This window comes from Malaclemys terrapin, chromosome 10, assembly GCF_027887155.1.
Source record: "Malaclemys terrapin pileata isolate rMalTer1 chromosome 10, rMalTer1.hap1, whole genome shotgun sequence".
NCBI lineage: Eukaryota > Metazoa > Chordata > Testudines > Emydidae > Malaclemys > Malaclemys terrapin.
In genome coordinates this window covers 12,819,139-12,837,706 of record NC_071514.1, presented here as the reverse complement: position 1 = coordinate 12,837,706, position 18,568 = coordinate 12,819,139, and the positions used below count along the sequence as shown (strand labels likewise).

The 18,568-nt window shown below is 44.9% G+C and overlaps 1 protein-coding gene across 3 annotated transcripts in view; it reads left to right on the top strand.

Moving 5' to 3' along the window:
• SV2B (synaptic vesicle glycoprotein 2B) overlaps window positions 1–18,054 on the top strand; it is a 107,259-nt gene extending 89,205 nt beyond the window's left edge. For all 3 annotated transcript variants that reach the window (XM_054042105.1, XM_054042107.1, XM_054042106.1), the window contains exons 9-13: window positions 418–582; window positions 7,025–7,158; window positions 9,149–9,349; window positions 11,657–11,816; window positions 13,623–18,054. In XM_054042105.1, coding sequence (XP_053898080.1) covers window positions 418–582; window positions 7,025–7,158; window positions 9,149–9,349; window positions 11,657–11,816; window positions 13,623–13,806 — 844 coding nt within the window. In that variant the 3' untranslated portion in view covers window positions 13,807–18,054. The remainder of the gene's footprint in view (window positions 1–417; window positions 583–7,024; window positions 7,159–9,148; window positions 9,350–11,656; window positions 11,817–13,622) is intronic.
• Window positions 18,055–18,568: the final 514 nt, after the last annotated feature.

Sequence of the window (18,568 nt, the reverse complement as noted above, 5' to 3'; positions counted from 1 at the left end):
CTTTCGTGGGTAAGAACCTCACTTCTTCAGATGCAAGTGAAGAAGTGAGGTTCTTACCCACGAAAGCTTATGCTCCCAATACTTCTGTTAGTCTTAAAGGTGCCACAGGACCCTCTGTTGCTTTATTCAAGGGCTGAGAATTCCCTAGAGACTGAACTACCTGCTTGTCACTTAAGGCAGTTGGTCCCGCCAAGGCAGGTTTTGCCATTGCCCATGACATTCCTGTGCTGTGGATAAATGGAAGACTTCGCTCTCCAGTCTGTCAATCTGACACTTTTCCCCAGCACTAAATTTACCTAAAAGCATTGACAGAGAACCAAAAATTAGAGCTGCTTACAAGTCAGATATTGTGCAGGGCCAACACCAAAATATGTGTAAACTTTATCTGAACATGCCCCTTTCCTCTCCTTGCTGCAGTTACTATGGCCTTACTGTCTGGTTCCCTGACATGATCCGATATCTCCAGAATGAGGAGTATGACTCCCGACTCAAAACCTTCAATCGGGAACATGTAACGCACTTCACCATAAACTTCACACTGGAAAACCAGATCCATAGGAATGGGGTATTTGTCAATATTAAGTAAGTGAACGTGACCTGATTTCCTTTATATCTGAGGGATGAGGGCATATGGTTCGATAAAACATGGCACATATCATTTCTAGAGAAAGAGCTGAAATTTTCAAGCATTTGAATGCTCCCCAGGCTTTACCTCATTCTAGTAAGGAGTAGCAGTGGATTGGACATTCTAGATCGGGGATCGGCAACTTTTGGCCCATGGCCACCAGGGAAAGCCCGTGGCGGGCTAGGCTGGTTTGTTTACCTGCAGTGTCTGCAAGTTCAGCTGATCGCTGCTCCCACTGGCCGTGGTTCGCTGCTCCGGGCCAATGGGGGCTGCGGGAAGCGGCGCGGGCCAAGGGATGTACTGGCCACCCTTCCCGCAGCCCCCATTGGCCTGGAGCGGGGAACTGCAGCCAGTGGGAGCCACGATCAGCCGAACCTGTGGACGCTGCAGGTAAACAAACCGGCCCAGCCCACCAGGGGCTTTCCCTGATGAGCTGCATGCCAAAGGTTGCTGATCCCTGTTCTAAATCATCACCGGCATTCCCAGACTGGTAATCACCATTCATGACTCTCTGAAGTTTTAGAATACAGCCAGTTTTTCAAACTAATTAAACAGGCAAATGCTGCAACTGCATGTGCAAATTGGGTACTTACCTGGGCAAGCATGTTTACTGTTTGTACACACAGTTACCTGATTTAAGCATGCAGTTACAATAACTGCATGCAGAAATTAGACATGCATTTCTACTCAAAACACATACCTAACTTGTTTGAAACCTTGGCCATTAAGTTGCCATTCTGTAGCAAGGCAGTCTAGCATTTAATGGTAGTGTATAAATAAGGCCCTCAGTATCAGGTGTGTCATATGGTCCCTTTCATGTCATGTTGCCAGCTTCCTAGGAAATCTAATTGCTCTTCAGGCTGGGGCCAGTCTAAATGAAGATTTAGGGCCAGGCAGAGAGGAATGATAGTCCAGTGGTTAACGTTCTATCCTGGGACCTGAGACCCAAGTTAAATTCCCTTGTCTGCCACAGACTTCCCATATAACCTGGGATGAGTCACTTAATCTCTCTCTGTCTCAGTTCCCTATCTGTACAATGGGAGCAATAGCACTGCCCTACCTCTTGGGATGATGTGAAGATAAATCCATTAAAAGGTTGTGAGGTGCCCTTGAGGGCCATAGAAGTACCTCAGATAGATTGTGACAGGTCCTACTTATGCCACCTGTAATTGCCATGCTTATAGTATTTCTGCCAGTGGTGCATATGGTCTGATTCCTTGGATACACTCCTGGGGAGACACGGTGCCACAAAGGGTATGGCGAGGGATGAGGAAGAGGTGGGCCCATGATCCTATCTCAATTCTCTACCATCAGGCTGGCAGCAACAAGGACGTGCATAAGCACTTCTGGTCTGAAAACACACGCATGTGGATTTGAAACTCACTGTCTATGAATCCTCATGCCTGTGACATCTGTTTTCAGCATATATGTTTTGCCAGTTGAACTTAATCATTTGAGAAAGATAAAGCCCCCAGTAAAGCCATGCACACAGCCAATGCAACATTATGTAAATTAAGAGTGGAAAGGATATTTGTAGGAACCATCTTTTTGCATTTTTGCATTATTCACCCAGAACCCTCGTTCTGTGGGAAACACCACGTGCAAACCCGTGGAGCATCAAGAGATCATGTGCTCTTTCTACTCTGCTCTCTCTCCACCCCACCCCGTTTATCCACACCTACAGTCCTAAAGAAGTGTGTTTGAAGAATTCCTTTCCCAGAATTCTTCTCCTAACAGGCTCACATGTCCTCATGATGGGACCTTCTTATCTGGGACCAGTGCATGTGGAATCAGAGCATGTGGAATTGCTCTCCTGGGCCTCTTTGGAGCCAGAGGTGGCTTTCTTCTCTTTCCTTAGGACACACTGACATCTAGTGGTCCTGAGCAAGAAAGATTTGTTTTCTTTTTAAATATACTTTCCACTTCTGCTTCCTGAAAGCAAACACTTCTGTGCTCGCTTAAAGCTATTATTTACCGTGGCCACCATTCTGCACCATCACAGTCAATGTGAGCTTTGCCATTGACTTTGTATCTGTCTCACAAACTTCTCCCACACCCACCCTTGTCAACTCAAAACAAAATATATTGGCCAGATCCTTAGTTAGTGCTTTGAAGTCAACGGAGCTATGCTGATTTACACCAGCTGAGGATCTGTCCCTATGTAACTGTCAAGACATGTATCCGTCATCATTGTGATTCGTTTGTATGTGGTATCTCTTTTCCCTACCCTGGGTCTAGTTTTTCTTTTTGGTCTTTCTGGTTTGAAAGCTCTTTGGGGCTAGGGACTGTGTCTTCTTCTGCATCTGTACAGCATGGAGAATGTATTGGGCACTACCACAATATAAACAATGAAAATGATGGGGGGGCTGTGACGGGGCAGTGTGCCACACCCCTGCCTTTGTCACAAACACAGACTGCTCTGAGACCTTCTTGCTTGTAAATGCCACTGTATAGTTTATTTTCAGTGTTTCAATCCCTCCACCATACACCTTTACACGCTGTATCTCAACTTTCTATCTCCTTCTCCAAAGGCTGGGAAGATAAGGTGACTCTACTTCGAGGACCCCCTTTGTCGGGCTCTTGTAGCTTTCTGGTTGGTTGGTTTCTCTCTCCCATTTTCTCTTCCTCCCACAAGCACTCCTTCCCGTGCCCTTTTGTACAGCTTCCCTGTTAATGGCTAATTGGCTCATTGACTCACTAGCTCCAATCTGGCCTGGTAATCAGGTACACCTCTGTCCAATTAGGCCTTTTCTAGAGGAACCTAATTAGTACAAACAGTGACCAGGGTGCTGGCTCTAGTGCTAGCCCTCAGCACTCTGTTACAGGGACCATGTCCCCTTCTAAATGGAAATTCACCCATCGCCTTCTAGGTGTTACTCACATAGTTCCAAATAGATTTAGACTCTCTAAAATTTCAGCTGCACATGCGCCTCCTGGGAGGAATACATTATGGACTCAGAGTCACCATCCTACAATCACATTTTATTTTGCTCCTAGTAGTTGAAAACTACATGGCATTCCCTATCGCTATTGTCCGTTTCCATTTGTCAAACATTGGTTTGGGATACGTCCATGTGTTTCTAATGGAGCTTGACATCAGTGTGGCCTTTTTATGGCTGCTTCTTGTTTATGCCCAATCATCCTGGGTGAGACCACTACTGCAGTAGGATGCAAGCCCTCCTCTTCCCGCCCCAAAATCCAACCTAACCGGAAGTGTGTTCAGTGGTTAAAGTGCTAGGACTCTTGTCTCAGCCACTGAGTAACTACATGACCTTGGATAAATCACTTCATTCCCTTTTGCCTTCCAACTCCTCCAGCTTCCCTCTATTTAAAGTGGAGATAATGTTGACTGACACTGCAGTGATGCTGTTGTGAAGCTTTGTTAATGGATGTCTGTAACGTGTTTCGGATGAAACATGCTACAGAAAGACCAGTTGATAGATTCATAGACTTTAAGGCCAGAAGGGACCATCATGATCATCTAGTCTGACCTCTTGCACATTGCAGGCCACAGAACCTCACCCACCCACTCCTGTAAAAGACCTGTAACCTCTGGCTGAGTTACTGAAGTCCTAAAATCATGATTTAAAGACTTTAAGTTATAGAGAATCCACCATTTACACTAGTTTAAACCTGCAAGTGACCTGTGCTCCATGCTGCAGAAGAAGATGAACCCCGCCCCCCCAGGATCTCTTCCTATCTGATCTGGGGGGAAATTCCTTCCTGACCTCAAATATGACAACCAGTTAGACCTGAGCAGGTGGGCAAGACCCAACAGCCAGAAACTTGGGAAAGAATTATCTGTAATAACTCAGAGCCCTCCCCATCTGGTGTCCCATCACCGGCCATTGGAGAGATTTGCCACTAGCAGTCGCAGATCGGCTACATGCCATTGTAGGCAGTCCCACCATACCAGCCCCTCCACAAACTTATCAAGCTCAGTCTTGAAGGCAGTTAGGTTTTTTGCCCCCACTACTCTTTTTGGAAGGCTGTTCCAGAACTTCACTCCTCTGGTGGAGGAATCAAAATGGTTATCGGTCTGGTCCATGGGAACTTACAACAAAACCCTGGGCAGATCCAAGGCTGTTTGGTAGCACAAAGAATTCCTTTCGACTATAATACAATAGAGTGTCTTTTGGATCTGGCCAAAGAAAGTAAATAGACTACACCCCAAATACCTGCCATCCCACAATCTTTTTTGTTTGTAAACTACTATGTGGGCACCGTTGTTGTATGTGAACTCTCAATGCAAAATTCTAATATAGGATATGGCCCAAGGATGAATGTGTGTGTGTGCGTGTATGTGCGTGTGAGTACAGGTATTAAATGTTCTTCCCTTTCAGCCCTCCCTGCATGTTGTTTTGCATTCCTGGTCCTGCTTTTCATCTGTACAGGGCGATGCTCTTCAGCGTTTGTGAAAGGAAATAAGCTTCATTTCCCATCTGCTGTAACCTGGCAAGTTTCAGCCACAGTTACTAGAGTCAGGTATTCCTTGATAGCACTTGGGAATAGCTTCCGAACGATTATCTCCCCACTGGGGAGCAGCCAGACACTGGATGGCAGGATTGGGAAAGTGTCTTGGTGAAGGGACTGGGAGCTTAATCGTGCAAAGGGCTGATTATTCAGCTGAGGTGCTGAATGTCCTCAGCGCCTCTTGACTTCAGCCAGCATCAGGGGCACTTGGCACCTTGCAGGATTGAACTCTGGGTGGGGATGTGACCAGACATTCATCTCTTTGGAGTGAAAGGAGCCGTCAGCCATGTTATTAACGGTTAGCCCAGTCCCTGTTTGGTTCTTTCCTAGTGCAGTAACTCATTCAGAAGCTGCTCAGACTGTGTTTCAGCACGGCCTGCATCGCATTCTGGTATGACTTATGGCTCCATTTTCCCATCAGCCCTTGGCAGTGAGTTAAAACCCCCCTGGAGGCCATGCAACTGCTTTATAACTCCTTTAAAGAGGAATGTTCAGAAATCAAACGGCAGGGAAAGGGCTCTTTAAAGGTCTTGGAGAGTAAATGCCTCACAGGCTAATACTGTGCAAATGCAAATCAGCCTCAGTTTTGCTGTAACCTCCGAGCCCTTCTTTATGGAGCACAGGGCTTGATTAGTCTTCATGTAATTTTTGAGCACTAATAATGTCTGTTTGAGGCCTTTGTTGAGAAGTGTGTAGCATTAATTTAGTGGAATAAAAACATCAAACTAGGATCTCTTGCAAAAGTTCAACTAAATGAAGGTTCTGGATCTTTGTTCAAAGCCTTTTATCTAGTGCCTGCCCTGGTCTCATTAGCCTGGACAATAACACTTGCACTTTCCTACACACACTTTTTTACAACTTCAAAGCGCTTCCCACATATTAACGAATAAATTTCCACAATGCCCCCGTGAGATACTGTAGGTAAGTAAGGGTAGTGTCACCCATCTAAGAAGTGGGTAGCAGATGTCAGGGCCTTGCAGGTTGGCTTCCCATGCGAGGAGAAAATCAGCAATGTGGAGCCTGAGTATATTCTTAGTTTAAATTGTTTTATTTACACTACACACAGTAATCCTTGAACAGAGGCAGTCAAAAACAACATGCAGGTGAATCTCTTCTTCCAAAAATCTAAGCCCAGCTCCAACGCCTCATTCCCAGGAAGCAATTCTGCTTGAAGAATTGACTCTAATTGGAGAAATCAAGGCAAGGAGAAAACTTGATTGCTGTTTGCAACAGCTCCACAGAAAGAAATTACATCACAACACTAACAACAATGCTGCTTTTCTTCCAGAAATGTACAGTGCTCGAACACTAAGGAAAAGAACTCTGGAAACAATATGTAACAGCGCCATCTGTTGATTCCCTCCATCATATTGTACAGATGGTGAAAATAAGGCACAGAGATGTTATCCAAGGCCACAGAGAGAAACAGTGGCAGAGATGGGACTGGAAATTAGGTGTTTGTGCCTCTGAGACCTCATGCTTAGCCCAATAGATCCAATGGCCTCTGATAAAGGATATGTTTTATTTACCCTTGGCAAGGGGATAGGAGGAAGAATGGGGACAAGAGGCTCTGCCCAGGGACAGAGAGAGTGCTATGCATTACTGTTGAGTGATACATTCTCCAGCTGATCCAGGAGCAGTATTGACAGGAGCTGTATCCAGTCCTCCTTGGCTGAAAGGGTGGATTGGTTTGATGTGAGGACTCTGAGGAGCGAAGCAGGTGCAGGGAATCCTAGATGACTTGTGTCTACTAAAACAACCCCTTTCTTGCATTCACACAACACCTTTCCTCAGGAACCCCAGAATCCACCATTGCCACTCTGTGCGACCACATCATTTACATGTTAGGAGGTTATTGGAATGGTCACTGAGCGCTTTGTGCTTACTCACTGCTGCTTGGGTGGGGCTTCTTTTCCTGCCCTGCAGGTTTGCTAAGATGAAATTCAAAGATGTGACTTTTGAGGACATGCTGTTTGAGGAATGCTATTTTGAAGATGTGACATCCACCGAGACCGTCTTCAAAAACTGCACCATTTTAGCCACTGTCTTCTATAACACTGGTAAGGGGATTCCTGGCTTGGTCTAGCCCAGAAGTGGGCAAACTACAGCCCGCGGGCTACATCTGGCCCACAGCACCCTCCTTCCCGGCCCCCAAGTTCCTGGCCCAGGAGGCTACCCCCGGCCCCTCCCCTGCTGTTCCCCCTCCCCCGCAGCCTCACCTTGCCGCGCTGCCAGCACAATGCTCTGGGCGGCAGAGCTGCGAGCTCCTGGGGTAGCGCAGCTGAAGAGTCCAGCCTGACCTGGTGCACTGTGCTGCGCGGTGGCGCCGGTGTGGCCAGCCACCAGTGCTCCAGGCAGCATGGTACGGGAGCAGGGGGGTTGGATAGAGGGCAGGAGAGTTCAGGGGGGTGGCCAGGGGGCGGGGCTGTGGATAGGGGTCAGGGCAGTCAGAGGGCGGGGAACAGGGGTGTTGAATGGGGGTAGGGGTTCCGGGGGAGCAGTCAGGAATAAGCGGAGGGGTTGGATGGAGCGGCGGGGGCCAGTCAGGGGCAGGGGTTCTGGAGGCAGTTAAGGGACAGGGAGAAGGGGTGGTTGGATGGGGCAGGGGTCCCTGGAGGCGCCATCAGGAATGAGAGGGGGGGTTGGATGGGCTGGCGGGGGGCAGTCAGGGGCAGGGGTTCCGGAGGCAATCAGGGGACAGGGAGAAGGGGTGGTTGGATGGGGCAGGAGTCCTGGGGGGGCCGTCAGGGAACAGGGGGGTTGGATGGGGCAGGAGTCCCAAGGAGGGGCAGATAAGTGGTGGGGGCCGGGCCATGACCTCCTCCCCTAACCAGCCCTCCATACAATTTCCAAACCTGATGCACCCCCAGGCCAAAAAGTTTGCCCGCCCCTGGTCTAGGCTGTGGAACAATGTGCATGTCTGATTTGTGGTGAACGGTTTGTAGTGGGGCTATAGAAATGCGTGTGTTGTGCTGTGACAGTGATCAGGGAATAAGAAGGGGGAAGTCAAACAAGAGACCAATTGTGGTGTTAGCTCTATGACTATGGTGAACTTCTGTAGAACCAGGTCTACATGCTACACTTGCCTTAAAATGTAAGGTGAACTAGAATTTTCCCATCTTTCCAGACCTGAGCTTACCAGTCCATGCACATATGTGTCTGAGTCACAAAATTTACATTGAGATCAGGATTTTGCCAGCGATTAAGACTGCTCCCATCTGCAGCTTCCGTCTCATCTTTAGTTTCAGGTAACACTTGGTGAGGGACTTAGGGCAGATCAGACAGCTGTATTCCCAGCCTTCCTTAATTGCACTGCTTATGGTGTCATTGACGGTTGCAGCAGAAACCCAGAAAAAATGAATTCAGACCTGGGCAAGTTAAAGTAACAGAAGAACTGATTCAACAAGTTTGGCTTAAAATAGTCGTTTTTCAGCCCATATCCAGCTTCTGGTTTGGGATCTCAAGCAGCTTAACTAATTTAATTCATTCATTTATTCATTTTGAAAGAGCTTTTCACTTCCCCTTTAACTGAAAATAAACCACTGGACGATGAAAATTGCAGCCTGTAGCACCAGCTCCTGGGCTATTGCTCATCATTGGTTGAAATGCCAATCAATTAGGGCCAAATTATGGCTGCTCCAGTATGGGTGCATTAAAATGGTGCTCCTCTTCCCTTTAGTGCAGAAGGCAGGCATAATGCTGTAGCCAGCACTCCCCAGGCACTGGAGGGTAGGGAGATGATTGACACTGAAGAAGCCAGATGAGGCAGTTTGGGTGTATGTACACGACCCCGTTCCCTGCAGATCAGTTAATGCAAGAAGGTGCACAGGCTTATATCTGTTCTATGTGTGTTGCACACAGTGGCCTTTCACATAGTATGCCTGCGTCTGGCTACTCAGGCATAATGCCTCCAGCTACCTCCACTCAGGCAGGGAACACCTTTCTAATCCGGTGTGCCTCCATCGAAACTGAGCTCTGAGGATGTACCCTTATTCCCAGCTGCTGTTGCTGCTACACGGAGGGTCCAATCTTTGCCTCTTGCCTTCTCAGATCTTTATGAAGACAAATTCATCGAGTGTAGGTTTATAAACGTCACCTTCCTGGACCAGAAGGAGGGATGTCACCTGGACTTCGAGCAGGAAAACGACTTCCTAATTTATCTCGTCAGTTTCCTGGGTAGTTTGTCCGTGTTGCCTGGCAACATCATCTCAGCACTGCTCATGGACAAAATAGGAAGGATAAAGATGATTGGTGAGTGAAGGTGATGGTCAACTGACACATCAACAGCTGGGTGCGTGGATGACCCAGGGCATAATAAAGGGATATTGTGAATACAAAGGTCTCTCTGTTTCTGTGCGCACAAATGAAAAATGGTCCGGCTAAGCATGCGATGAGTCACTCCAATACCAAATAAAGCAGAGGAGTCGATGGTTCAGTGGGTAGGGCACTAGATGAGGACTCAGGGCATCTGGGTCCTATTTCATAGATTCCTAGATTCTAAGGCCAGAAGGGACCATTGTGATCATCTAGTTGGACCTCCTGTGTTACACAGGCCATAGAAACGTATGGCTCTGCAACTGATCCACTGTAATAACGTGCACAGGTCACTCCCCCTCTCTTTGCATCTCTACTCCCACCTTTTATATATTTTGTTTATTTAGACTGTCAGCTCTTCATGGCAAGGGTTGTCTCTCACTCTGGGTTTGTCCAGTACCTAGCACAATAGGGCTCTGGTCTTAGTTGGGACCTCTAGGCATGGTTGTGTTGATGGTGATGCTGATGCCTGTATCATCCTTTGTGGTAGAGAAGAGACATAGCTAATTAGTAATTGATATAAAAAGAGATTCTTTACTATGGCTGTTGGACACAGAGAGGACCCTATAATTCTCGCTCAGGACCTCAAGCTCCCAAACTGAATAAACTCAGATTGTGCTGAAATCCTGGCCTGGATCAAGCATCCATGGGCTGGATTACTGATTATGCTACATGCTGATAAAAGTGTCACCTTCTTGTCTTGCGGGACTAAATCCTCATTTTATGTGACTATGACACATATACAAGGATTTTCTGAGGTTGTTTCACAAAGTGGCCAGGTAACTCATCTAGTCCCAATATAGCTTCACCGCACGGTGGGATGGTGACATCAAACTGTATCAACGTCAAAGTGAATTCAGAGTTCTTGTAATGGACATGGGACATGCCCAACCAAACCAAAAGTGTCCTATGGAAAAATTGGGATAGCTGGCAAATGTTAGAGCTAAATAAAAATCAGAATTTCCTTACTGCAGGAAATTCTGATTGTTCAACATTTCTTTTCATCCCAAAGTGGGACAAAAGGTTAAACTATTGAAACTTTTCACAGAATGAAAAGTTCTAAAAAAAATTCAATTTGGAAAAAAAAACCCACATTTTGTTTTGGCATTTTTGATCAAAACAAAACATTTTGATATGTCCAAGTTGAAATATTTCATTGTGGTTTGTTGAACTGATCCAAAATACTTCATTTCCAATCAGTTCAACATTAAACTGCATTTCCCTGTAATGGTACATGGCTTCATGAGAGCTTTAGTTCAGGTTGCCTGAAGCTCCTATTATCCCCCATGGGCTATGCTCCCTGACCAACATCTCCTATGATATACCCCAAGTTATGCGACTCTCATGATGCACCATGTCACTTAGTCAGAGGAATGTGTTGCATTGTGGGAGATGTAGTCTGGCCAGCCCAGAGGAAAGAAAGGGGACCCAAACTATGATTCCCATGAGGCAACGTGCCACAATAAGGAAATTCAGTTTTATGTTGAACTGACCTAAAATGAAACATTTAGTGTCAGTTCAACAGTTCAAAATATTTTGATTCAGTCAAACTGACCCAAAACAAAATACTTGCTTTTGGTTTTCCTGACAGGAAATAGAAACATTGGAAAATCATCCCAAGGGGAAATTCCCAGCTAGCTCTTGCAAACATTAACAGTGTAGACCCTATATCAGTGAGCCTGAATTGAGGCTAATGAACCATGAATGTTCTCACTTTCTCCCTTGGGCTTGTGCATAAAATGTGTCAGGCAGTCGAATAACATTTTAACTGTATAAAGCACTTGGGGTATCCCTTAATTATAGACGGCAAATTAATCCTGAGACTACGGATGAGCCAGGTGATTTGAATGCAATATACCAGCCCTAACGCCTCGCCCAAAACTCAAACCATTTTTCAGCTTCAGCAACCTTCAGACAACTCTTCCCATTCATTGATGTTCATGTTTACTTGCTTCAGCTCGTCCTGGGTCCAGCTGCAATACCACACGAGAGAGTCCACGTTTGTGGTATCTGCAGGGTGAGACTATTGGTGACATCAGCCTAGTACCAGGAGATTTCCAACCTGTTTCCTGGCCCCAACGAGCTAGACAGAATCATTTGGATGCTGAGTTGAATCTTGTGGAGATCACTCCTCTCTAGGGAGAAAATCCATCATCTGAAGACTCTTCTTATTAATGGTGGATTTGGCTGCTTGGAGATGCCAAGAGAATGATGCCAAGCGTTTTCTCCTTACTTCCCCGGCAGGTGGCTCAATGCTGATTTCTGCAGTGTGCTGCTTCTTTCTGTTCTTTGGTAATAGTGAGTCTGCGATGATTGGCTTGCAGTGTCTGTTCTGCGGGGCCAGCATTGCTGCCTGGAATGCCCTGGACGTGATCACTGTGGAGCTCTATCCCACCAGTAAAAGGTAACTATGCTGAGAATATTCTTCTCTTTGATTTTTATTCTCTGACTTCAGGCCCAGCCACTCTCATCTTAAGAACCCATGACTGAGTTAAAACATATGTGATGGAAGGTTGTTTTTAAAAAAAAATCTCAGGGGTCCTACTGTTCCTGTGGAGACTTTTGATCTGCACAGGTATTCAGAAGTAGAAGTGGGCAAACAACTGATTTTTTGGTTTGGTGGCAGTTCTGGGGGAAAAAAAGAATCAGAAAACCCCCAGCAGTTTGGGTCTAAATAAATCTAAAGATATTCAGAACTGGGAGTGAATCAAAAAAAAAGCCCATTTGGGGTCTGTTCTGGGGGAGGCAGGGAGGAGTTGAAAGTGGGTCCCCTACATCTCTGGTAAGTGCCCTATTCACTGGGCTAAAGGTGATGTGGAGATGCAGATTAGGGGAGTGGTAGCAGCAACACCACCGCCTCTTCCTCTGGCCGTTTTGTGAATGGCCAAAACGATTTGTGTCAAATTCACAAATATTTTCCAGTTGATCCAAACTGCATTTTCTATCCAATAAACTGTTTTCTGAAAAACTTCGCCCAGCTCTATTCTACATGTAATATAACTTGCGTACATGAATTTGCACAGGCAAGCGTAAATTACGCACAGACAGAACTTGTATAGGAAGACTCTGTCAATTGCATGCATGTGATTAGAGGACAGGTTGAAGCCCCTTTGGAAATGTGTCCTCCAGTCTCTTGTCACGGTATACCACTCCTGGTTATTTTAGCTTCCAGTTCTTGCAGACAACCCATAAAGATGTGGATGTGGGAAATGAGGCACCGTATTCAGGTTTCAGGTGTGAGTTTTTGAGAGAAGAGGATAGTGACAAGTCTCTTCTGCCCTTTTCAATCTATTGATGACAGCTGTGAGGGAGGTACTGGGATTGCACTGGGACAGCACCGGGCTCAGCTGCTGGGTGAATCAGGGTGTGGGGGAGCACTCTGTGACTCTCCAGCCACCACCCACTCTAACCAGCACTTGGAGTGACTTTGACAAACTCTAGAGGAAGCCGTGTTCATGGCTTTATGTCCACAACAAAACATCCATGACGTGAACTCAGTACTTTATTTGTAATGAACGAGGTGCCAGCACTCAAGCAATTAGGTGCCGGGACTCAAGCAACTTTTTTACTTTCATAAGTAATGCAGCAAGTCCAGAGGTGCCGGGGCTCAGAACTGCCAAGCCCAGAGGTGTTGGCACAAATTGTGGGGCACAAATTAAGCACTCCACGAAGTCCAAGAGATGGTGGTGTGGAAATAAATAAGGCCTGCCAAATACACCCTGCCTTTGCCCTCCCAGAAAGCTCAGGGGCATTCATTCAGTTTGGCTCCAGTTACTTGCTGGGAGCATAGACTCCGCATATCAGATCAGACTGTTGGTCTACTCAGCCTGCCATCCTGATGCCAGCAGTGGCCAGTATGTGATTTTTCAAAGGAAATTGGACACTCCACGACATGCACCTGAGCAAATGTTCAAGTCTGCACTTGTGGGGATGGGGAAATTCTTTGTTGACAATTGCAGGCGAACAGCATGGACTCTGATGCATGAGGTTTCATTAACTTCCATAGCTCAAATCAGGCTTCATTAAGAGCGTAACCATTACCACAGTGGATGCCGGCAGTCATCCTATAATTAGAATAGGAACTCCTAGTATTACTATTAGAGGACTCATGCAATGACCCAACTCTCCTTTAGCGATGGAGGAACCAACCAAATAACCCACAATCCTGTCTGACTCCTAATCATCACTTTCTGTTCTTCCTCTCCTGCAGATCAACAGCCTTTGGCATCCTCAACGGTCTCTGCAAGTTTGGTGCCATCCTGGGGAACTCTATCTTTGCTTCCTTTGTCGGGATAACCAAAGTGGTTCCCATCCTTCTGGCCTCCTCTGTGCTGGTTGCGGGAGGCCTGCTAGCCCTGAGGCTACCAGAGACTCGAGAACAGGTCCTGATGTGAGCAATTGGGTAGCAGGGAAATGAAGAAGAGCTACAAAAAAGAGCCATGTCTAGAAAAATTAAAATGTCCATTTATCCTTTGCTGCTGATACCTCAGCTATTGGGAGCGGGGGGAACAACCCCTAATTTAAGATCACCTCCCATCCATGATTGGCTCTTTGCAACCAGGGTACATACACACTGCAGAACTTTGCTCATTTGCTTTAGATCCAACCCACACTGGGGAGAGACTGAGGATCTGTCCTTCCCGGGTATGCATGGGCATAACTGACACAAAATATTAACAGCAGCATTGTGTGTGCAGGCATCAAAGGGGAGAACAGATTCAAACCCTTATATGCCCTGGGTGAGTTGCAAGAAAACGTGCATTTCCGAGCTGTTTCAGGCAATTAGCACACGCTGTCCTGGCTTGCAAAAGAACTGGAAGATAGTTAACAAACCAACTCTGCTGAGGGGTCAAGATTTCCAAAAATGACTAGTGATATGGAATATCTTGATTTTGGGGGGCCCAAGTTGAGACACCTTTCAGGGGCCTGATTTTTTAGAAGGTAAGTGCTCAGTGCTGTCTGAAAATCAGACCCCTTTATATTATCTCTAGTTGGGCACCAAGAATCACTAGTCATGTTCTTGATCTGGGCTATTTTTTAAATAAAAAATATATCCTATTTCAATTTCTAATTTTAAATCTCTATATTGTTCTCATCAAGAAGAATCTAAAACTAAAACCAAGTCCCACTAATCCAAGACATCCAGAGCAATCCCTAGGAAGAGACATGTCATTCTTGTCCAGTCAACAGTTCTTTAATGGTGTTGATTTTAGGATATTTCTATAATAGGGATTTTTTTCTGCCTAGTTCTGTTTAAGAGAAATTGGCATGATGTTGGGGATTCTGCAAACCAAATGTGTATATATTATGCAGTGTAAATAGGGGACAATTTTTGTTTAAAATCTAGAGTATGGTAACTACTAGAATTTACCAGCATTTTAGCCATATTAGTTAAGGAAAATGATGTTTGAGTTTCCTATAGATTTGGGTCTTATTGAAGCACTGTAAGCACAATTACTGTATTTATAGCCTTGTAACCTGGTGTCTAGAGAATGCACTTAGCAAACTTTCATTGTACAGTACATTTAATTGTCTGATAAGTGGAATAATTAAGTTTTAAATCCTGTAAAGATCATTCTTGGAATTCCTATATTCCTCATGATATGACTTTGGCTTTGCCACAGGACTTTGGCTTTGCCACACAACTAGACACAAAGTGATACAGTAGAATCTCAGAGTTACAAACTGACTGGTCAATCACATACCTCATTTGGAACCGGAAGTACGCAATGAGACAGCAGAGACAAAAAAAATGCAACTACTGTACAGTACTGTTGTTAAACGTAAACTATTAAAAAAAAGGGAAAGTTTAAAAAAGAGATTTGACAAAGTAAGGGTGTGTTTCATTGAAATTAAGATGGTTAAAAGCAGCATTTTTTATTCTGCATAGTAAAGTTTCAAAGCTGTATTAAGTCAACGTTCAGTTGTAAACGTTTGAAAGGACAACATAATGTTGTGTTCAGAGTTATGAACAATGTCCGTTCCCGAGGTGTTCGTAACTCTGAGGTTCTACTATGCATGTTCAGTTGCATTTTTGGATATATTTTTTGGAAGCAAGAATGAAAGGCAAAAAAATAAACCATCTTCCACTGCTCTTGACAATATAGATAATGCTAATCAGACCATTAGCAGGCTGGCTGACATCTAATGGGAACCGATGAGTGATGGGAAATTTGTGTCACTATGACAGTTGGTGACATAAAAAGCTTTTTGGTACTATTGCCACTGTCGGGTTTGATGGAGAAGTGGTACAGTGCAAAGGAAAACCAAGGTTCCCATATGTGCTTTTAAAAATCACTGGTTCACATTTGAATCCAAGCTGAAATTTGACAAAATCCACAGGGATTTCCCATTTACACAACACGGCAGCAGTGAAATGAGTTATAATGGCACAGTTACCATGCAATGATGCATCTTACTACTAGGGAAGATCACTAATTTGGCTAACAGATCACTAGAAACTCACATGCTGATTGGATTCTGGAGTTATGTGGATCACTTGCTCTTTCTTTCTCCTTTTTTCCTCATCCATCCACTGAGTTGAACTGCTCTGTCCATGTGCTCCCTCTCCTCTTTCATGACCTTCAAAAGCCATATTGATCTCCCCCGCTGGGTTCCCTGCCTTTAAGGATAGGAAAGAGGCCACTCTGAATCCCCTATACCTGGGGTTAAAGACTTTAAAGTCTAACTCCTCCGCTGCACAGAGGCAGTTATATATAAGCAGTAACTCACATTAATATTGTTCCCTAATACTGCGGGATTCATTCATGGCACCACTGTCAGGAGTATATTTTCTACAGTAGAAGTATACAGAGTATATGTAAATGATTGGAAGCAAATGTTTCTGTGACTCCTTGCCCCGACACTAAATCTCCATTGGGTTTCACTGTTCTGTGGTCGTCTCAAGCAAGAAAATTGCAATAAGTAATTGTGACGCTCCCAGGTTACAACTGGCTATGGATTTTTCAGATTTAGGTTGAGGCTTATGAAAGTGACAAAATCATGAGCTCCTGAAATAATTCTAGGCTTCTTATGCCTCCTGTCTTCAATTTATGGATAGCTTTGAGTTTGAACCCTTCTCTACTAGTCTTCAAAAGGGCTAGGTCCAGCTTTCTTTATGCACATCACACGGTCCCTCGGAAAGGCTGAAGCTAATGCTGCTATGTCCTTTTAAATATGGCAACAGTACACGGGCACCTCCTTAACCCCTTTGCTGCTGCTGAGGATTGTGTCCCAGAAAGCAGTGTTCCTATCCTTTCCCATTGCTGGAGGTATCATAGAATATCAGGATTGGAAGGGACCTCAGGAGGTCATCTAGTCCAACCCCCTGGTCAAAGCAGGACCAACACCAACTAAATCATCCCAGAAAGTGCTTTGTCAAGCCTGACCTTAAATATGTACTTCAGCACTGAAGAGATCACAGACTTTCTTGTGATTAAACCACTATCAGGGTGACTCACTCCATTTGTCCCGGTGTATTTGGGGAGAATGTTTCATGTTCTGGGCAATTGTGTTGCATGACTCTGTGATGTAGAGGTCATCTTTACTAAGCATTGTTAGTCAGATAAGTGTGTAGTGGTGGGACATTCAAAAGTACTAACCTGACCCGATTGTGTTCTGCACTGATTTTGTACGACTGTAGCCACGGTGTTTATGTTGAAAAACCCATCAATTCGCTTCTCAGGAGGCAGAAACTGAGATCTTCAGTTATTAGAGATGGGGAAGTAGGAGATGGTCACTGAAACTTTAGAAGCCTTTCTTCTTCCGGGGATTAATCTTCCCCAGAGTCTGCATGGTGGAAGTTTGGATTCCAGAGGTTTGTGGGGACAAAGTACTAAGCAGTAGACAGTGGGTATCAGACTTACACTAGCCAGGGGCATCAGCTAGATGATATAATATGCCGGTTGCATCTCTAATGTCTATGAATCAATCACTCAGAGGTGCACAGGATGCATCTTGATGGATAGTACAGTCCTTGTCTGTGAACTTTGGACGAGGAGTTCACCAGCCCAGTTCTAACATGAGAGCTTAGACACACACTGCATCTGATAGCTAATATCACAGTGCTAGGATATAACAAAGACTGTAGCATGGGGGAATAAAACCCAGCTTGTTCTTATTACAGAGATCTGTCAAATCCCTAAATACACCCTCAACACATCCCGTTTTTTGTTCACCTGCAGCCCAATTAGCTCCCTGTAAAGCTGCACCCAATCATCCAGTGATTTTATCCTCACCCTACTGCAGGGATTGGCAACCTTTGGCACATGGCCCATCAGGAAAAGCCCCTGGCCAGTTTGTTTACCTGCAGTGTCTGCAGGTTCAGCCAATCGCAGCTCCCACTGGTGCAGGTTCACTGTCCCAGGCCGTTTAGAGCTGTCTAAACTTGTGTTTCCTCTGTAAATAATATCCAGTGTGGTACATTTAATGGAATGTTTCATGTAGATGTTCTCTCAGCTGACTCTGTATGTGTGAAATGGCCAATTCCATTTCCTTGGTTTCTTTTCTTTCTTTTTTAAAATTTTTTGGTTTGATCCGTGTCTGACTGTCACTGGAAAATGGAGTCATTGCAATGGACTTTGTTTTTGTTCTGTCACATTAAAATCTGGAAGAAATAAAACAATTCTTGCTGTGTCCATGCATCAATGTATAGCTCGCCTTCTTCTACTGGGGTTGTAGCTGTTGACCTTTCACCTCAAAAATAAGGGTCTTCATTTGATGTAGGATACCTGTATCCTCCCTGCCAATCCCAACTTGATTAAGTCTCATTCCTACCACTCTTTTGTCAGGCCTCATACTTTCTAATGTACTGTACAGAAAACCTCTAGTTTTGAAAGCAACCGATGGAGAGGGCACCCAACAAAAACAATGACCTCCAGACACAGCTAAATTGTGTCTTCTTGTAAGAAAATACCTCATAAATGAACATTTCTCTTTATAAGCCAGCCACATATCCAGGTCAATATACAACTCAGATTTTACCCAATAATCACACTGTTGCCAATCCTTTAATATCTAAAATCTAAAGGTTTATTTAAAGAAAGAAAGAAAGAAAGAAAGAAAGAAAAAGAATGAGGAGTGTTAAAATTGGTTAAAGGAATCAGATATGTACTGCAGTTGCAAAGTTCTTGGATCAGGCTTGTAGCAGTAATGGAA